Source organism: Bubalus bubalis, chromosome 16 (assembly GCF_019923935.1).
Source record: "Bubalus bubalis isolate 160015118507 breed Murrah chromosome 16, NDDB_SH_1, whole genome shotgun sequence".
NCBI lineage: Eukaryota > Metazoa > Chordata > Mammalia > Artiodactyla > Bovidae > Bubalus > Bubalus bubalis.
The window spans coordinates 83,560,844-83,583,606 of NC_059172.1; the positions used below are offsets into that span (position 1 = coordinate 83,560,844).

The 22,763-nt window shown below is 34.5% G+C and overlaps 1 protein-coding gene across 4 annotated transcripts in view; it reads left to right on the plus strand.

Annotated features, from left to right (window-relative positions):
- Positions 1–22,763, plus strand: part of GRIA4 (glutamate ionotropic receptor AMPA type subunit 4) — a 673,155-nt gene that overhangs the window by 644,596 nt on the left and 5,796 nt on the right. For 2 of the 4 annotated variants that reach the window (XM_025267033.3, XM_025267031.3), the window contains one exon: positions 20,723–20,837. In XM_025267033.3, the coding sequence (XP_025122818.2) occupies positions 20,723–20,837 (115 nt within the window). Of the gene's footprint in view, positions 1–14,117; positions 14,233–20,722; positions 20,838–22,763 lie in introns of all 4 variants that reach the window. The other 2 variants (XM_025267032.3, XM_025267030.3) reach the window with 1 other exon arrangement.

Here is a 22,763-nt window from a genome sequence, read left to right on the forward strand (position 1 = left end):
TTTTTAAAACTAAGAGACTTTTTAAAGTTAGCTGTTATATTTCTTTGTATCCAACTTTTAATTCAGTCTTTCCATAGATACTAGTAGTACATCTATCTATGATGAGAGCTTTGCAAATATTGACCAATTTAGAAGCTTTTCCAATTCAAAAGATCCATCATCTGGCCATTGATGTTATTGTCATTTGTTGTTCAGTTGCTAAGTCGTGTCCACCTCTTTGCAATCCCATGGACTATAGCACTCCAGGTTCCTCTATCTCCACTGTCTCCCAGAGTTTGCTCAAATTCATGTGCATTGAGTTGATGATGCTATCTAACTACCTCATCCTCTGCTGTTACCTTCTCCTTTTGCTTCAAACTTTCCCACTGAGTCGGCTCTTCTCATGAAGTGGCCACAGTATAGGAGCTTTAGCTTCAGCAACAGTCCTTCCAATGAATATTCAGGATAGATCACCTTTATGATTATCTGGTTTGATATCTTTGCAATCCAAGGGGATTTCAAGAGTCTTCTCCAAGCACCACACTTTGAAAGCATCAATTCTTGGTGCTCAGCCTTCTTTATGGTCCAACTCTCACATCTGTATGACTACTGGAAAAACCATAGTTTTGACTATACGGACCTTTGTCAGCAAAGTGATGTCTCTACTTTTTAATATGCTGTCTAGGTTTATCATATCTTTCCTTCCAAGGAGCAAGCATCTTTTAATTTCATGGCTGCAGTAACTTTCCTCAGTGATTTTGGAGCCCAGGAAAATAATATCTGCCACTGCATCTACTTTTGCCCCTTCTATTGCCGTGAAATGATGGGACTGAATGCCATGATCTTAGTTTTTTGAATGTTGAGTCTCAAGCCAGCATTTTCACTTTCCTCTTTCACCTTCATCAAGAGGCTCTTTAGTGCCTCTTCATTTTCTGCCATTAGAATGATATCATCTGCATATCTGAGAATGTTGATATTCTTCTGACAATCATGATTCCAGCTTGTGATTCATCCAGCCCAGAATTTCACATGATGTAATCCACATATAAGTTAAATATGCAGGGTGACAATATACAACCTTGTCATGCATCTTTCCCAATTTTGAATCAGTCAGTTGTTCCATGTGAGGCTCTAACTACTGCTTCTGAACTGCATACAGATTTTTCAGGAGACAGGTAAGGTGGTCTTGTACTCCCATCTGTTTAAGAGTTTTCCACAGTTTGCTGTGACCCAGACAAAGGCTTTAGCACAGTCAGTGTAGCAGAAGTAGATATTTTCTCTGGAACTCCCTTGCTTTCTTCATGATCCAACAAATGTTGGCAATTTGATCCCTGGTCCCTCTGCATTTTCTAAATCCAGCTTGAACACCTGGAATTTCTTAGTTCATATACTGCTGAGGCCTAGTTTGAAGAATTTTGAGCATAACCTTGCTAGCATGTGAAATGAGAACAACTCTATGGTAGTTTGAACATTCTTTGGCATTGCTGTTTTGGGGGGTTGGAATGAAAACTGACCTCTTCCAGTCCTGTGACCACTGCTGAGTTTTCCCAATTCTTGACATATTGAGTGTAGCACTTTGAGTTTTAGGATTTAGGTTTTAGGATTTTAAATAGCTCAGCTGGAATTTCTTCATCTCTACTGTTCATGCCTTGTAAGTCGATTCAGTCATGTCTGACTCTTTCCAACCCCATATACAATAGCCCGCCAGGGTCCTCTGTCCATGGGATTCTCCAGGCAAGAATACTGGAATAGGTTGCCATGCCCTTCTCCAGGGGATCTTCCCAACCCAGGGATCAAACTCGTGTCTCTTATATCTCCTGCAATGACAGGGGGTTTCTTCACCATTAGCACTACCTGGAAAGCCCTTCACCTCTACTAGCTTTGTTCATAGTATTGCTACCTGAGGCCCATTTGACTTCACACTCCAGGATGCCCAATTCTAGGTGAGACTACACCATCGTGGTTATCTGGGTCATTTTGACCTTTTTTGTATACTCTTCTGTGTATTCTTGCCACATCTTCTTAATCTCTTTTGCTTCTGCTAGGTCCTTACTATTTCTGTCCTTTATTGTGCCCATCCTTAAATGAAATGTTCCCTTGATATCTCTGATTTTCTTGAAGAGATCTCTAGTCTTTTTCATTCTATTGTTTAACTCTGTTTTCTTTGCATTTTTTTTAAGGTCTTCTTGTCTCTCCTTGCTATTCTCTGGAACTCTGCATTCAGTTGAATATATCTTTCCCTTTTTCCCTTGCCTTTTGCTTCTATTCTTTTCTCAGCTATTTGTTTAGCCTTCTAAACAACCACTTTGCCTTCTTGCATTTCTTTTTCCTAGGGATGGTTTTGGTCATTACCTCCTATACAGTGTTATGAACCTCCATCCATCATTCTTCAAGCACTGTGTCTACCAGATCTAATCCCTTGAATCTATTTGTCATCTCCACTGTATAATCATACGGGATTTGATTTAAGTCATACCTGAATGACCTAGTGGCTTTCCCTACTTTCTTCAATTTAAGCCTAATTTTGCAATAAGGAGCTCATAATCTGACACAAGGTCAACTCCAGGCCTTGTTTTTGCTGACTGTATAGAGCTTCTCCATCTTGAACAGAATCAATCTGATTTCTGTATTGATCATCTGGTGATGTCCATGTGTGGAGTCATCTCTTGGATTGTTGGAAAAGGGTGTTTGTTATGACCAGCATGTTCTCGTGACAGAATTCTGTTAGTCTTTGTCCTGCTTCATTATGTAATCCAAGGCTAAACTTGCCTGTTATTCTGGGTATATCTCTTGACTTCCTACTTTTGCATTCCAATCCCATATGATGAAAAGGACATCTTTTTTTTTTTTTTTTTTTTTTTTTGCGTTAGTTCTAGAAGGTGTTGTTCAGTTCAGTTCAGTCACTCAGTCGTGTCTGACTCTTTGCGACCGATGAATCACAGCACGCCAGGCCTCCCTGTCCATTACCAACTCCCGGAGTCCACTCAGACTCACGTCCATTGAGTCAGTGATGCCATCCAGCCATCTCATCCTCTGTCGGCCCCTTCTCCTCCTGCCCCCAATCCCTCCCAGCATCAGAGTCTTTTCCAATGAGTCAACTCTTCGCATGAGGTGGTCAAAGTACTGGAGTTTCAGCTTTAGCATCATTCCTTCCAAAGAAATCCCAGGGCTGATCTCCTTCAGAATGGACTTGTTGGGTCTCCTTGCAGTCCAAGGGACTCTCAAGAGTCTTCTCCAACACCACAGTTCAAAAGCATCAGTTCTTCGGCGCTCAGCCTTCTTCACAGTCCAACTGTCACATCCATACATGACCACAGGAAAAACCATAGCCTTGACTAGATGGACCTTTGTTGGCAAAGTAATGTCTCTGCTTTTCAATATGCTATCTAGGTTGGTCATAACTTTCCTTCCAAGGAGTAAGCGTCTTTTAATTTCATGGCTGCAGTCACCATCTGCAGTGATTTTGGAGCCCAGAAAAATAAAGTCTGCCACTTCCACTGTTTCCCCATCTATTTCCCATGAAGTGATGGGACCAGATGCCATGATCTTTGTTTTCTGAACGTTGAGTTTTAAGCCAACTTTTTTACTCTCCTCTTTCACTTTCATCAAGAGGCTTTTTAGTTCCTCTTCACTTTCTGCCATAAGGGTGGTGTCATCTGCATATCTGAGGTTATTGATATTGTTCCCAGCAATCTTGATTCCAGCTAGTGCTTCTTCCAGCCCAGCATTTCTCATGATATACTCTGCATAGAAGTTAAATAAGCAGGGTGACAATATACAGCCTTGACATACTCCTTTTCCTATTTGGAACCAGTCTGTTGTTCCATGTCCAGTTCTAACTGTTGCTTCCTGACCTGCATACAGGTTTCTCAAGAGGCAGGTCAGGTGGTCTGGTATTCCCATATCTTTCAGGATTTTCCATAGCTTATTGTTGTAGATCATTACAAAAACTGGTCAACTTCAGCTTCTTCAGCATCACTGGTTGGCACCTAAACTTGGATTACTGTGATGTTGAACCATTTGCCTTGGAAACAAACAGAGATCATTCTGTCCTTTTTAAGATTGCACCCAAGTACTGCATTTCTCTTTCATTGACTATGAGGGTACTCCATTTCTTCTAAGGAATTCTTAACCACAGTAGTAGATATAATGGTCATCTTAATTAAATTAACCCGTCCCCATCTATTTTAATTCACTGATTCATAAGGTGTCAATGTTCACTCTTGCCATCTCTTACTTGACCATGTCCATTTTACCTTGATTCATGGACCTAACATGCCAGGTTCCTATGCAATATTGTTCTTTATAGCATCGGACTTCACTTTAACCACCAGACACATCCACAACAGAGTGTCATTTCCACTTTGGCCCAGCCACTTCATTCTTTCTGGAGCTATTAATAATTGTTCTCTGTTCTTCCCTAGTAGCCTATCAGACACTTTCCAACTTGAGGGGCTCATCTTTGGTGTCATATCTTTTTGCTTTTTCATATTGTTCATAGGGTTTGCATGGCAAGAATTCTGTAGTAGTTTGCCATTCTCTTCTCTAGAGGACCACATTTTTTCAGAACTCTTCACTATGACCCATCCATTTAGATTACCCTGCATGACATGGCTCATGGATACATTGAGTTATGCAAGCACTTTCACCATGAAAAGACTGCGATCCATGAAGAAGGACCACTGATGAGTAGGAATTTAATAGTGACTTAAACCAATAAGCCAATTTATAGAAAGACCCTGAAGTAACTTTCTAGACATGGTATCATGGACACAACAGGTGTCCTGAAGTAAAGCCATAGATGATTTAGTCCCCATGTTCTGTGACTCTCAAAATAGCCAAAAAAGTTTGAGAAGAGAAAGGCCCCTTATAGACTGGACCCCTTATGACAAAATTGCCTGTGAGAGCTGGCACAACTGAACAAAGAGACTGCTCAGAATATCAGCCTATTTAACTAGCTGCTAAATGAACACTGGTATGTGTACCTTTTGGATGCCAGAAACCAGAGAGATTTTTCTCATTAGGATATAAACCAAACCTTCAAAACATAGAACAAGACAAAGGGAAAACTTAATCAAACCAATGGTTTTCTCCTTAAAACAAATGACACAAAATACAAAGACAAAGAAAATCAGTGACCATCTCTGGGGAAAAATGATCAACAAACCAAAGGTAGTACTTTATGAAACTTTAAACCAAGAGTCACAAACTCCAAGGAGCTAGCCTCACAAGTATTTTCTCCTGTTAATCTAATTTTCGAAAAGAGAAAAACTCTTACCAGTCTCTTTTCCAACAGACCGTGCAGCCAGAGATTTGTGAGACTAGCCCACATGGTAACAAATAATACCTTGTGCTGGCTTTTGTCAGGTGCCCCAGGGTCTCTTAACTGCAGCAGCTTTATGGGGAGTAGTGTTCAGCCAATAAAGTTGAATCCTATCTGTTGGGGAGTAATAAATTTTCCTTTACCCTTATAGGCTCTTCTGGCTATTCTAAAAATTAAATTGACACGAGACAGATTAACAGGAGAAAATCAAACAAAAGTTTAATAACATATATACATGGCAGAGACCCAAGAAAACATAGTAACTAGCCAAAGTGGCCCAAATTCTCACATTAAATACCATCTTCAGCAAAAGACAAAAAGGGATGTTGTGGGTAAAGGTTTGGAACTTCAAAAGGGAGGAAGGCAATTCACATAGAGATACAAAAGCAAATGTTTGGGAACCAAATGTTTGCAGGGCCAGGCAGAGACAATGGGATACAAAATAGACCCTGATCTCTAAGAGTTTCCCCCATGATACCTACCTAGCCAATATTCTTTGCAGATATCCCTGGTGGTAACTCTATTCCTGTAACAGAGGAATACTATCTCAATTCTTAAGGCAGTTAGCAAGAAGATCAAAGTTTCTTCTTGCATCTTTTGTGCCATGATTATTTTCATCTTGAAATAATCCACAAGCCAGATATATTTTGCCATGGCAAATTTTGTTTCCATGCAGTTCCCTAAAATTGTGTATCAGTCTGAGTTTTGCATGTTTGTGTATTTTTCCTGAGAAAGTATACATGCTTTCATTGACTTCTAAAAGAAGTCTATGACCAAAGGAGGGCAAAATATTCTAGTATGCCACCTAAAACTGACAAAAATCCAGAAATCAGGCTGAATAAAATATGTGTAAAGATTACATTTAAAAACCTCAATATTAAAATATAAAATTTTTTGTTGTTTATCACAATCTCTAGCTAGTGTGCTACCTAAACTAGTAGCAGATATCCTCACACACAAAAAAATAGTGTTCTTGCTAAGAATCACATTCTTGGGGCCTAGTTCTCAAATAGGAATTAGTCATGCAAATCCAAAAGAACACAATTTAGAGACAATTCTTGGAATCTAGCCCAGTGTTAACTCTATTTGTTCAGTTCTTTTTCATTCAATTGAAATATGAAATACAAACATTTCTATCAGTTCAATTCAGTTGCTTAGCCGTGTCCAACTCTTTGCAGCATGAACCACATGAATCCATGAACCACAGCATGCCAGGCCTCCCTGTCCATCACTCTAACTCCCGGAGTTTACCCAAACTCACGTCCATAGAGTTGGTGATGCCATCCAGCCATCTCATGCTCTGTCATCCCCTTCCTGCCCCCAATCCCTCCCAACATCAGTGTCTTATCCAATGAGTCAACTCTTCGTATGAGGTGGCCAAAGTATTGGAGTTTAAGTTTCAACATCAGTCCTTCCAATGAACACCCAGGACTGATCTCCTTTAGGATGGACTGGTTGGACCTCCTTGCAGTCCAAGGGATTCTCAAGGGTCTTCTCCAACACCACAGTTTAAAAGCATCAATTCTTTGGTGCTCAGCTTTCTTCACAGTCCAACTTTCACATCCATACATGACCACTGGAAAAAACCATAGCCTTGACTAGACGGACCTTTGTTGGCAAAGTAATGTCTCTGCTTTTGAATATGCTGTCTAGGTTGGTCATAACTTTCCTTCCAAGGAGTAAGCATCTTTTAATTTCATGGCTGCAATCACCATCTGCAGTGATTTTGGAGCCCAAAAAAATAAAGTCAGACACTGTTTCCCCATCTATTTCCCATGAAGTGATGGGACCAGATGCCATGATCTTCGTTTTCTGAATGTTGAGCTTTAAGCCAACTTTTTCACTGTTCTCTTTCACTTTCATCAAGGGGCTTTTTAGTTCCTCTTCACTTTCTGCCATAAGGGTGGTGTCATCTGCATATCTGAGGTCAGTGATATTTCTTCTGGGAATCTTGATTCCAGCTCGTGCTTCTTCCAGCCCAGCGTTTCTCATGATGTACATTTCTCTATATATAACTTAATTATATATATGTCATCCAGACTCCAAAATAAAAAGAAATCCCTCATTATAAAAGTGGTTTTCAAATGCTCATTATAAATCCTGCTGGGTCTGAATTGTCTTTTCACGTTAAATAATTTTCCCTCTGAATTTTGGTATTAAATTATTGATCAATAGTGCCATTTTATATAAGCCTTAACTGTCATCACATAGGCAAACTGGAGTGAAAACTTAATATTTTTTCTAAAAATGTCTGCATATACATATAGAGCAACTTGGCCCAAATTCTTCCTTTGGAAATGAGCACACAAACCCAATGAAGCAAAAAAAGGCTTGTGCTTATTTACTGGAAGGAATAATTTGAGGGAAAAATAGTGAGAGCACAGCTACAAGTTAAACTGAAAACAGTGGAACATTGATAAATGCTGAGAATTAGCTAGTCTTCCAGGCCTACATAGCAGATAAAGGGTAGAACTGTGAAAACAAATATCTTTCCATAAATCAGATATATTTAGTTGTTTGATAGCCTATTGATTTTTATTCACTTTCTATATTTCTTTGAGTAATAAAATAGTTCTTTTTCTCAATTAGTTATTAACTGCCTGTATACAAAGTTCTGGAATTTGTTGTAAATTCTCAGTTTTCCTGCTAATTTCCTCTAGCTACCTTTATGTAAGGGTGGGGAGTGAACAGGAGGACATGATTAAACCACAAAAGTCAAATCCTCTGTGACATTTGCTCCTGTCTACCTATTTCATCTTCCATATGGGATGAACTTTCATGTGCATAACACTTGTTAAAATACTGAGAATGCAGCCATTTAAATATCAGAATGACTAATCTATACTGAGTTGGTTATTATTTATATTTTATGAAATTAGTATTTTCCTATTGAGTGGCCCTGGAAAAACTTCTGCATATATTTACCTGCTGCACAACAAAATTTAAATCAGATGAGTTTTTCAATCTGCAATTTTAGCATGATTTCAAAAAGAAGGATAGAAAAAGTATGTTGTATGATGGAAGTTTTTTTTTTTAATTGCCTTTTTTAAAACCCCTGAAAAAAAGTTTTTTCTTAGAGTTTAATACTCATTTGGAAAAGAACATAACTTCCAACCATATAATCTTTTTTAAAAACAAAGCTATATATATATATATATATAATGGCCCACTTAGCAGGACTCAAGTTTAGTCACAATCACCTTCATTTAATCTGTCCTAAGGGAAAAAATTCACCTTGTCTATGTAATTTTTGTGAAACAGCAAGGCTTCTCTCTAAGCCACTGAGAGTTCCATTAACCTCCTGAAGATCCTTTCTGTTGGGTAGACTCACACCTCTCTGACAGACCTGCTCCCCTCAAATAAGGTAGAACCTTTGTAGAAGCCAAATGTATCACATGTTCTCCATCCAGCCTTGACTAGAGACACAAAACCAAGTGAGCCAAAGCAAACCATACTATCAAACAATGAATGCTTTTCTGAGATCCTTAAGAAAAATTTCTAAGTTCTAACTTCCTTAATCTTTCTTGATCCAAAATAGAATATATATTTTAATTTGCATGAAACAATTCTAATATGCATATTATAAAATAATTAAGAGAGTAGTTTTGTTTGTTCTTTACTAAAGTGTCACTTTTTATTGAAGAAAATTTTGAATGAGTGGGAAAGCACAAAGAACAAGATGCAAGCCAAATCAATCATAATCCTACTACCTACAGATAGCGACTTTCATTAACATGTATACATACAAATAAATAGCATTTAAATAAATATTTAAAATATATATAAAATATATATGGCACTTATATATATATACACATACATATAAACATTATATATCTTTTCTAAAATTAAGATCACAATGAATATAAAATTTGTTTCTTTTATTCACTCAACATTAAGCATTTCCTTTGTCATTAAAATCCTGTAATGATTGTTAAACATTCAGTCATATGGATTATCGGTGCTTATCATTGCTATCCTTTAGGGAGCTTTCTAAAAACATATACACGCTGCCACCATGTCAGAAGATTCTGATACAGCAAGTTAGTCCTGAGCATCTGTATTTGTAATAAATGGTTCTAACATTTAAATCAAGATTGAAAACCACTGCTGTACACTAAATCTGCTTAATTCTCCCTTTCTGTTGGGCATGTAAGTTGCTTTCAATGTTTTGTTATATAAACATGCTATAACATTTATCATATTACTTTGTCAACATCATTGATTTATTTCTTAGGATTGATTCCTCAAAGGGGAATTGTTATTAATAATTTGCAAGGGTAAGAACTGGATTTTTTTGTTTTATAAAACCATATTATTTTCTTTCTATTCTATTTTCAGTGTATTCTAATTTCAGGACAATATTAAATCCTTGGCTATATTAAATATTATCCTTACTTTTAGCTTTTCTAATATGAAGAGCAAAAAAATTGCATTTCTTTGATTCACATTAGTTTAATTCTAAGCAAGAGTAAATCATTTTTATATGATTTGTACTACTTCCTGCATAAACTATCTACCAATGTCTTTTGCAGATTTTAAAGGATTTTCTAAGGTATTTTACACAATTTCTTGTTGAGTCACATAATACTAAAATTTACTAGGACTATGAAAATACTTTGTAGCATCATTCAGGTAAATATTCTGAATATTGTAACACCTGATATTTAAATTTTATAGAGAATTAAGTATGAAGAGAATACTCAAGTTAAAAGAGCACAGGCCTAAAACTAAGGAGACTTTTTCATGTGCATATAATTAATGAATCCCTCTTTATAAGGATAATAATGCATTAGCAAAATTACATAGTTTAGACAAAAAAAATCCATTAAGCCCATATATTATTGATATCATAGACAATAATGAAGTATTCATCCTACTAAGTAAAATGTAATTGAATTTGCTTTAACTAGACTAAATATAATATTGCTGACTTTATTTTAGAAATTATATATACCCTAAATTTCTTGTGTACAAACAATAACTGTATCTAAAGCTTGTATATCGGTCCTTTATGATAATATTCTCAAATCCAGGAAATCATGAGTACTTTATTAAACAAATTCTTCAAGTTTTCTCTATATGAATGTTAATATCTCACTAACAGAAAAAAATAAACTATAAGAATTATGGTCTAGAAGTAAATACAATGAGTAAGGCATAAAGTAAAAATAAAAGAATATCTAAATCTATAGATTAATAATAAATTACTTATGGGAGGATAGAGAGGAAAATATAAATATCTTAGCCTGAATTAAACATGCTTTCAACAAGAAAATCTTAATTTGCATTAGATTAATTTATGCAAAATTAATAAATGGAAAAGTTTAAGTCTGTTAGTTCCCATTGTACAGCTTTTGTTTAGTTAACAAAAATGGGTCCCAGAGCCTTGGGCAATGAGAGATAGATTTCATAATCTCAAACTTAATTGAACAACAGTTCAGGAATAAAAACCCTTGAAATTTTTCCAGAGTTCCTGGAATTTGTCTGAGTGAGCATTTTTGTTTCAACCCTGAATTGTGTTCCCCATCATCTCACCACTATGAAAAAGCTATTTGGAGAGGGGTTTTTCTTACCTAGGATTCTGCTAAGTCATAAAAGGACTAGGCAAATAAGTATGGTACATAGGTCCTGTTGTAGTCTTATAAATGGTCATGGTCAACATACCTGGGCTCTCAAATGTAGTTTATATCGCTAGAAAAACAATGTGATCACTTGTTTCTTCCTCTCCTTCCATTTTTAAATGAAAGCAATTTATTTCATTTGTTTATTCTGTAAAAGCTGCATTTAATAGAATGAAGGGAATAATTAATGTAAAAAATAACCCTCGATATTTTTCTTTTTTCTTATCTGTTTGGCAAATCACTATTACAACTTCTCTAATGCTTAATCAAGACAAGAATATTCTCATCATCAGTTTTAGTTTGTTGACCTAGATTTCAAAATCTATGTCTGAAATGTATGAAGGGAATTTCAAAGCAGTAGTAAAATGTGCTGCAGCAAGGATCTGCTTTCTATGTACTTTATTTTCCTGACTCTTTCTGAGTTCCTTAGGCTTGCTTGTAATTATGTCTTCAGTGTTCCTTTCCCTTTTTACCCGGATAAAAAATGGTTTTTAATCTAATCTAGAAAACTGAGTAAAGTAACTTTAGGTGTGTGCATGCTCAGTTGTGTCCAACTCTTTGTGACCCCAGGGACTATAGACCATCATAAGTAACTTTATGTATATTTTAAAAGTCAGTTGATGATTCTTATTAATAATATGTAAACATGATGCATTCCATAAAGTAGAGCAGATATGCAAATTGTCCTTACAGATGTGGTGTGTGCTGTATTATAAATAGCAGTCTAAGGAAACTGTTAGACCTAAACTGATTATACAAAGAAATTACATCTTTAGTAAGACAATTACAGAAAATAGCAAGCCTTTTTAAAAGGCAAAGAAATCTTGAAATCCTAAAGTGAAAGTGAAAGTGAAGTCATGTCCAGCTCTTTGCGACTCCATGGACTGTAGCTTACCAGGCTCCTCCGTCCCTGGGATTCTCCAGGCAAGAGTACTAGAGTGGGTTGCCATTTCCTTCTCCAGGGGATCTTCCTGAACCAGGGATCAAACCCAGGTCTCCTGCATTGTAGGCAGACGCTTTACCATCTGAGCCATCAGAGAAGTCCTCAAAATCCTAAAGATCGTCCCTAAATATTAATTACAAAGTGCCTTCATTTATGGAAAGTACATTTTACACGTGATAGTATTAAGTGAATTCTATTGAGGAACCACAAGAAAATGTGGATTAATTGTAAACTGGGCAGTGACTTAACCTACTGGTCAAGAGTGTTATATTGACTAATATAGATACACATACATGCACATATATGGATAGCAGTGTGAAACTGAGCTGTTTTTACATGGCCTATTAGATGTTATTAGAAAGACAATGTCTTAGAATAACTTCGTAGAAAGCTTTATTCCAAACAATTTTCTCAACATAAATCTTTTTTTCCTTATCCATTTTTTAATTTTGCTTTATTGTTTTCTATTGTGCTGTGAAACTGTTTTTGGATATGGCTAATAACCCTGTTAAATAACCCTCTCATGAAATGATTATAGTTATCAAAGGAGTGGTCTAAACCAACATATAAAATAATTGGGATAGCACTTTACTGAAAAAGAATCTAATAGAAATGTTTAAGACTAAAATAAAATGGATTATAAAAACAATTTTCTCCAAAATTGAAAACTTTTGTTAGTTTCAATTCACTGAAAGACAAATTTAGTTTCTGTGGAAAATAAAATTAAACAATTCTTTTCTCCTAACAGCATTTTTTTAAAAATAGATGTCTCTAGCCACACTGAGTTTTCATTTATTCCTACATTTCAGCCTGGTCCTTTTGCTGATTAAACTGATAACTTTTCACCCCAGGAAGTATATTACTTATTTTACACCACTAGCGTGGGACTTACTTCAGAGTGTGGGAACAGCTAACTATTTCATTAGCATTTAGTAAATGGCAATCTAACTCTTAGAAAGTGTCCCTCCTCTCAAAGTATGTGGTTTATTCATGGGAAATATTTAGTCTCCAAGTGGATCAGACCATTACAACACTGGAAAAGAGACATAATTTACCTGAAATATTACAAACACATTTTAAGAGAATAAATATTTTAATAGGCTGATTTGTGGTGAAACAAACAATGCATTTTATTAATCAACTAAATGATATTTCACTTGCAAATCAATGTTCAAATGCTATCCATTAACATGAGGTTGTTTTTATTTTATTATTAATTATTAAGTATAATAATAAATTAAGTATTAAATATAATTAATTTGTCATTAATCAATCACCAAACTGGGCAATTATCAAACAGAATGGCACAAACTGAACCCAAAGTATCTCAGTATATAAGCCACTCACTAGATTTAACAGTCATTTCATTAAATGCTGGGAAAACTTGTTTAAAGAGTTGATGGTTCAATTAAAACCCGTACCTTGAAAGCAAGAAAGAAACCAAGTACATGGGAAGCAAAACCCATGACACATTTTTTTAATCCTCTTAGAAAATAATTAGAATATGCCACCATTATCCCCTATAGAGATACACATGGAAGAAATCTAATCTAGTGTTTGTTTGCCCATATCACATGCAGCATATTTTCCTGGGGTTTAATTATATAATTTAAACAATCAAGTTGGATGTATGATCCTGTTTTCTAAGTAGCAGCTAGTGACTTTAAAAATCAACACAGAATTCAAATATAAATTCCCTGAGAGCTGCTACTACCTTTCTTTTAACCATCCTATGACTTCCAGACCAGAAAACTGAACCAATACAAATAATAAAAGGAATAATAATTAAGCCATACTCTTTGTTAGGAAGTCACTACACAAAAATTAGTTGCAGATTTGTTGATTTGTTTGTGCAATTATATTTTTCCTTCTGGGAATGTATTTTCATTTTTTTCCTATTGGTCATTGACATTCTAGAAGCAAGGGAATTCAAGACAAAATTCTTTCTCAATTACTAGTAAATTCAAGTTTATTACTGTTTTGCAAAAAAGAAAATTCATGTAATTTCTTGATGTTGATGTCAGTTACTTGATAATAAATGAACTGTGAAAGTGAATAGCACCAAATGCCATAGGTTTAATATACTTTGAAGGAAATTACAATTGCCTGGTAGAAGGGGCTGCAGGATAACAAAATGAGAGGTTTATTTAGCATCTGGGAGAAGCTTATAAAAGAGCTTAAACCCTCATTCCTTCTAACATCTTAACAGCTGTGCAGTTTCTTACAAGATATGTTTTATCGTTTCAAGAAATGCTGTTAACCTCGCAGTTTTAAAACTGAATGAACAAGGCCTCTTGGACAAATTGAAAAACAAATGGTGGTACGACAAAGGAGAATGTGGCAGCGGGGGAGGTGACTCCAAGGTTAGCCTCAATGTCACCAAGAGCGGGTAACAGTGTGTGAAGTAATAGGTGCATCTGCTAGGAGACGCAATTCAGACCTTTGAATACCATGGGAATCGCCAAATTCCTTCACAAACTTAAGTATGCAATTACTGTCAAAGCAAAAATATTTGCAAACAATATCAATTTGGGGACACGCTAACAAACCTAACTAAAACTGTCACTTAAATCTCCGGTTTGGAAGAAGTTACAGATCAGACATAGTCCTAGGAACCTTGGTGTTAGAAAGCAGGCTTTTGAAAGTGATGAGGAGAGAGAACAGAAAGGGTCAGTCTGTCTTGTTTTCTTCACCAGAGCTGCCACAAAATATTTTTGAATAATAGCAATAGTCTAGCCTCACCTAGACCAGGTAACTTCCAGAAAGACATTTCTCCATGTAAAACTGTCAGGCTTCCATTAAATAGCAAATTACATAACAAATCAAAAGAAATTGTGAACTATATGCTTCTGCCTTCCATAAATGAATCAAACTAAAGAAAGATCGGATTATAAAAACAAGACCAACTCAGCTTTATCTTTACTGCATCCATGTCATATTTCCAGCTTAATAAAATAATGTTTTATTTTTATTTCTAAGCAGTGTCTTTTAAAAAAAGGTATACATTTAGCAGAAATTATTAACCAGTGTTTCAGAACTCTTCTTCACTGTAGATAGACTTTAAAGCAATCTAGAGATGGGAATATTCTGACTGAATTTCTTTCCTTATATATCTTCAATTGGTATGTAAGAACACTGAAAATTTTAAAATATACATTCTTGCCTTTCTTTTAAATTCTAGAGTACTGCCCAAAACAAGAAACCCTGCTCTTCTTCAGGTTCTTCAGTGGTCTACAAATTCTCTCACTTGGCTGGCCACCAAGCCCAAAGAATGATGCTCTATTTAAAAGGAGTATCTGTCTATTTTACATATGGTAATGTAAAACCATCACAAAATTTTAAAGTAATTATCCTCCAATTAAAATAATTATTTTTTTAGAAAAGGAGTATCTGTCAAGGAAACTGCTAACCTCACGCTCTTTCAATGCTGATAACTTCCCCCCTGATCTGAAAAGTCTATCAAATTCATCTCCCTTGTGCATCCTGCCAGCCCTGTTGCAGGAAGAGAAAGAATAAACTTTGCCAGATGATTATTTTGGCAATAGAAGGAGGCAGGAAAGAAGACAAAAAAACAAAATGGTGTGGACACAATTCTCATCATTCATCAACTATCCCAAAGGAGAATATGAGCCCGCTAGAGAGTCATCTGGGTTCTTCTGAGATGATTCCCCTTTAAGGCACTTCCATTCAAGACACCAACTGTTTGTTTTCTTTAGGAGTGTTAACTCTTGTATTTTGGTGCCCCAGCTTGCCTAGAACATTCCGGTCATTCTCATAAAATATAAATACATATATATACACACATAAACAGAAAATTACTCATTTACAATAATAACCTACTCCTCTATGCAAATTAGAAATGTAAGAAAATATACTCTAATAGAACCAGAGAAAACAAAATTGAAGATATTCTATTCAGTTAGAAAAAGAAATTGTTTGCAAATTTATATTTTTTGTCACAAATATAAACAAAGTATAACATTGCTTAACAGATAAAGTTTTCCATAAAAGTAAATAATGAATTCCTGTTTTAGTGTACATTAAAAACTCGTTCCACAGAAAAATAAGCAAACAGAAGCAGAAATGTACACATAATGGAAAAAATCTATGTAACAAAAGTCATTTTAATTTATTTAAATAAGGGATTGGACAGCTCAATTGAATTTAATCTATTTGCATCCGAAACATTGTTTGGTACATAATGGACACCAAGTAAATATTTGTCATCTAAAGAAATAAATATGAAGTTAACCTTATAGTTTTCAAAAATCAAACTGCTTGCCCCTGTTACTTTCACCAAACATAAACTCTAAGATAATATTCTAAAATTTTATTTAGATATAAATTTAAGATATGAAAATATTATTTCATATCCTAATAAGTCATTTTCTGAAATGCTATAAAAATTAACATAAAATGCATGTTATTATGTTCTATTTTCCCTCAAGAATTTTGATTTCATACTACAAAAAAAATTTTAGTAGGTTGTATACTGATATAATATTTGTCACCAATAGAATGGGTAATAATAATACTACCCTCAGGAGATGGTGAGGGACAGAGAGGCCTGGCATGCTGCAGTCCATGGGGTCACAAAGACTCGAACACAACTGGGTAACTGAACAACAATAATTCTGCATCTATTTTAAAAGATGATATTTTAATTGGCCTGACCTAACTTAGAATCAAAGTAGACTACCAGGAGGCAGTTGCTGCTTTTCAATTTTTGTTCTGTACCTTCTTTGGGTGACTGATTTTCTTTTTGAACTTACCTCTCCCCTTCCATTTGGCCTGATCTTTATTGAAAAAGGTAAAAGGAGGAAAAATACTGAATTGGAAGATGATGCTGGCTTGTGGGCTTTGATAAGTATAAAGCCAAAGCAGAAGAGAAAATTAAGTGCTGCCAGTTTATCTACAATGCACATTGTGTACAGTGCACATTCAGAGATCTCAAGTATACAATTTATCTGATGTGATCTGATTTTGAGATATACAGTCTTAGTAGGAAAAACTTAACTTTCCTAACAGTGACTCGTCTGGTGAAGGGGGAAAAGCATGGGAAGCTGTACCACACATGAATAGGTTCCAAGGAGGAGCCAGTTGATCCACCTGTTATTTACAGGACTGTAACAAGGAAAGATATCTCCAGACTTTCACACAGTGGCATAATAGTAAAATTGTGTTTTACCTGGGCCATGCACCAGTATCTGTGGGTAAAAAAAAATTATGTACTATTCTTTCCATCAAGGAGCTTATGATTTAATATAATCGACAACTAAATTATTTAGAGTCACAGTGACGGCTTCCATTTTCAGCCCATGGCTACAAAATAATCAGCTCAACTGATAGCCGTTCCCAGAACATGACCAAAGTATCCCTCAACCAGGTTCCACAAAAGAAATAAGGAAAAAAGTCTGATATGTAAAATGAAATAAAGTGGAAAGGCATGATTTGGGAGAGGATGAATTTGTTTGAAAAATTACTCATTTGAATATTATAGTGCTGCGGCCATTTTTATGATCATAAGAAAACCATACTCATTTTTGTGAATAACAGAAATTCCCTAATTGACAATGAACCAAATTATAAGTTTCATTGCAGTGTCTAAAAGTCATATCCCCTTTGATTAATCTGATATGATTTAGTCTGAGCACAAACCATACACAGAATTTTATCCCTATTTCTGTGTCAATTGTTTAAACCAGGTTCTAATAGGAAATTTTGGCAATGTTTATAAACATTGATGACCCATAATGCTAATACTACCTACAAAATTATTGATTTTTTGCTTGTTTTATACTTTATTCTCCTCATATATATAACATACATATATAAAAAATAGGCATACTCATAGATATAGATATTTATATTAAAGCCATTTTGTAAATGTGATTACCAAATAATGAGTTATTTAGGAGTTTAGTAAATCCCATAATATGCAGTTTTTAATTTGACACTTTAAAGAATACAGCCTGACTTTAAAATATGTTATACTTGCAAATGGCCTTATCCACAGCCATGGAAACAAATGCAATAAAAAAGGAATTATTATAGAAAACATGCATTCATAAGCAGGAAAAAATGTATTAAACAAAGATCAGTCAGGAAAGCTAACCCTTAGAGAAGGATTTTCCTAGTAATGAATTCCTTGCTCAGTGTCTGACATTTCACCACTTGACCATTAAGTTTGGTTATTGATAAATATCTTATACTCAAAATTCTAATCCAATTTTATCCTCTAAAACCAGACTACTGGAGTGAATAGCAGAAAGGACAAAGAGGCAAGGGAAAAATGAAGCAGGTAGGAGAAATAATACCTTAGGAAGGGAGAGAGGTAAGTCAAAGGTAGTCTTCATTTAATCCATAGTTTTGCGTTTAGCTGTCCCTTCTATAAGAAACTTTAAGGAAACTGCTTTCAGTTTCCTTCTCTTTTCAGCATTAAATCTTCCTCTTCCCACCACAACCCTTTCAAGATGTACAATGTGAAGATAATGGTCACTTTGCAAAAAAAAAAAAAAAAAGAAGTACAATGTGGGCTAATATAATGTACTCTATGCTTGCGTGCTCAGTCGCTTAAGTCATGTCTGACTCCTTGTGCCCCCAAGGACTGTAGCCTGCCAGGCTCCTTTGTCCATGGGATTTTCCAGGCAAGAACACTGGAATGGGTTGCCATTTCCTATTCCAATAATGTACTCTGTACATGTGTTAAAAAGGCTTTAGTGGGCTAGCTTGATGACCAAAAAACCCTTAGTGTCAGTTTTAAAAAGTGCTTGTCCTGGATTCAAAATAATTCAAATGTAATAATTTTACAGAGCACCTAACCTGAGTCAGATACCCTTGCAAATATTTTATGAAGATGAGTGATATATGTCTTCTATTCTCGAAGTTCACAGTTCACCAACCAACACGCAGGTGTGGTTTTATAACAATCACTTAATAAATGGAAGCAGTAGATGTATGTGGAGGTAGGGAGGTTATAGATAGTAAAATCTAAATTAACTGGGGCTAACCAAGGACTCCAGTTATCCATAATCCTCACCTCACCCCACCCCCAAACTCAGTTTTTAGTACAAAGTTTTAAATCATGCTAACGTTAGATTTTAATCCAAAAAATGATATAATATTCTAGAAATGTGGCGATTGTATATTTTTAAATTGGAAAATAAACCCTGTAAGATATTATAATATTGATACAAAAATTAAATTGAATTCAAAAACCATATAACTGAAAAGAAAAACATACTTTAGAAACTTTTTTCAGAACCAACAATACCTTAAAAAAGTGAATTTTAGTTTAACTGTTAATCAGAAAACTCAATAAACCATAAATTCCTATTTCTTGAGTCTTCTGTTGTTAAAATTTTTAATTACGCAGGCTATGAAAGTAGACCATTACAAACCCTGATTCAGCTCCTTCCTAGATGTGCCTAGATAAGTTAACCTTTCTGTGTTTTGATTTCCTTATTTGTAAAATATGGGTGATAATAGCAACTAAACATGTAAAATACTTTTAATAGTCCCTTGGTACATAGTAAGTGCTCAGTAAGTGTTAGGAATCATCATCAGCATCATTATTAGTGCATTACCTAGTTCTGTAGATAGGTTTGTGGAATTAATTCCCTTGTAACCAAATAGATACATACTGTGTTTCTCCAAATGGATTCAACATTTCCTAGAAGTGAGGCATTAGGTGATACAGCCAGACAAAATGATTGTGGCAGCCTTAAAAATGTCAAGAGGAATGCAAGCAGTCTCTCTTTGAATGTTTGTAAAAAGCAAAAAGAAATGAAAACCAAACAACCACAAAAAACAGAATAATAATATCTGTTGTTATAATAACAACAGAAGGTCCTACATGTTACTGCTTGCCATCCATCTCCTTAGCCTTTATTCTACACACAGAGGTTAACATGGGAATGAAAAAAGCATTCTTAGATTCCTCAGAACACTGATACTGACTGACCAGTGAACATTTCCTCTCTGAGACTCCTTGTATAATATTTAGTATTGAAGGACTCAAAGACAATAGAAAAAAGAAAAGGAATTTTATCGTATGAAGAGTCTGTCTATTTATGAAATTTTGGTTATTCCTAATATATCATATATTTGTTGGTAAGAATTTATAGAGTATAAAATAGTCACTGCACTTCAGAATATATTCATATGGTAGATTTAAGATAGATGAAAATTATTTCTGGTGATATTTAAATTAAATACTGCAATTCAGAAGGAAAGTATCAGCATTGGCTTACACTTTAAAATAATGATTTACATATTTGTCTTATAAGGACTTTCCTCTGTATAAGGTGGCTCTGTGTCAGTAACACTTGAATCAGAATCACCCTCATCTTTAAATTAGGTCTTGGATGAGAGTGGCAGAGGAGTCAATTTAATGATGGATACTTACAGTATCCATACTTTTAAAGCATAAAGCAAAATTCCACTAGCTGAATAATGATGCCTGCAAGAAACCAGTCCTATCTAGCTTCTATTTTTTTAAGTCTGTCAACCTATAGCCACTTTTGAAGAGAGATTCTAGATTTTGAATGACTCTACATTTATGGTGGGAAAATTGAAAATGCTGAAGAAACTCAATCCAGGCTAATAGTTTTGGATTCACAGTAATTGCATACATTTTATTTAAAAATCCTCCCTAGCAGTATGTGCCTGTTACCTAAAGCGATGGAGCAGGCCCCAGTTTTATGTCTGATTCGAAACCTGGGCCTACAGTACAAGACATAACACCTACTGTGGCCTCTGCTCTGTCACTTTGCCATGCGATTCTAATGTAGTTTTACTTGAATAACATAAAATAACATATATAATGTTATTTATGTTATTTTCCACGTGAAGAACTCCTGTAAACCTTGCCGTTTTGAAACTCAGTGAGGCAGGCGTCTTAGACAAGCTGAAAAACAAATGGTGGTACGATAAAGGTGAATGTGGACCCAAGGACTCCGGAAGCAAGGTCAGTCACTGCAGTTCGGGGCCTCCTCTTGTGTTCACAAATCAGTAAATGGGAGCAATTGTCAAGAGTATATGGAAACAGTAAAAACTAAATGTTTCTCTATACCTATCTAAACTAGAAACTAATGCAATGATTTAAGCCACAGGGATTATCTTTTCAGAAAATTGCAAACTGCTCCCCAATATTAAGGCTTTTAAATAAACTTAAATTAACTGTAAAAATATATAAAAAAATAAAATTCCTATATTATTCTCAAATATACGTACCACTAATAACAGTAGTGCTTTCAGGTTTGATTTTTGTTTATTTGTTTTGGAGGCAAAGAACATCAAATCTATTATTTCAAGAACTGATGTATTCTCAAAACAGGAAATGGGAAATTGGTCAGTAGTCTTCTACAGAAAGAAAATTTTAAATATTAAATGTTTCTTATTCAGAAGTTCAGTCTTTTGTCTGTTTTGCCAATCATTCCACTTTAGTTTGAAGATGATCTGTTATATTTTCGTTCTGACAGATAAACAGAGTAAAATTTTCCAATTCTGTTCTATCAAAGTTATTTTAATAAATCAATGTTTATGAATAATACCCTCAACTTCTAAGATCTCATTCATGCAGAGATCTTATATCAATTATTTTTAGAACAATACAGGAACTTATAAGTCTGATTCTGTTGAGTACAAATGAAAATAGTGTTACAGTTATGTTTTCATTTAAAGAACAAACTGTGGCAGTTTATCATTGAATCTAAATACCTGCATAAATTAATAGGACATAATGCTTGAAAGCCATGGTTGAGGATTTTTGAAATATTTTTTCTATATCTTCTTTTAGAAAGAAAAAATCTATTAGCTATCCTACGACATTAAATAAGTGAATTACATATATAGGAAAACTTCAGTTAATTTAAGAAAGAGATAAAGTAATATTAACTGATCCCTTTTCAAGCATCTCCCTGTGTTTTAATCACTTTTGTCTGCCTTTGAACCAGAGTGGAATGAGACTAGCTTGGCCGAATAATGAAAAAGCTATTTCAAACCTTTATGTAAAGTCAGAAAAGCACAAGTACTTAATTTTTAAAATGAAGTTATCCTAAATTTTTGCTCTAATCAGTTGATATCATAGCTTAGTAGATATAATGTACATAATACTTAAGTTAAACATTCTCTAATAAAATTAATTAAGTTTGCACAAGACACACAACTGAGAAGATGATGGCCTCAGGGCATTCTTCAGGTAGTTAACCTAAAATACCTACTCAAATAATTTTATATAATATATATTTACAATTTATGAAAAATATGAATTAGTGTTATAATTTTAATATCTTCCAATAATATGCTTGACTATTTCTGAATTTATTATAAAATAATATGTATATGAAAGCTCTGGAGAATATATGTTTAAAATATTAACTGATTAAGCATTTTAAAGTGAAATAGAATCATATTTTAAAATCAATAAAAATAGTTTTAACTCTGTCCACAAATGACTTATTTTTCAATTGATCATGGAAAAATTTGTATATTTTTTAAAGATACCAATGTGCTGCATAAATAGTATATAATATGTTAAAGTGCCATATTCCAGCAGATTTCCCAAACAAATGTGACTAAAAGAACAAATAACGTGTACCTACACTGTTTGCATATATTCAGTGAATTCATGATAAATAAGATGTGAAACTATTCGCTTAAAGTCCCTTACTTCTTTAAGTAGGAAGCATGAAGTTACCTTTATTCAAAAAAAAAAAATCAAACATTAAAAATGTTTTAATGGAAGGAAAGGGAAAACAGTTTCCCTTCTCATGTAATTGGGTTTTAAGCATGTCATTTTCAAACTTAACAATAATAAGCCCACTTCTGCTACCCTATGCTTATATATAGTTAAGTATAGTGCTCTTCTTTATACAGTTAACAGTGATAAAAT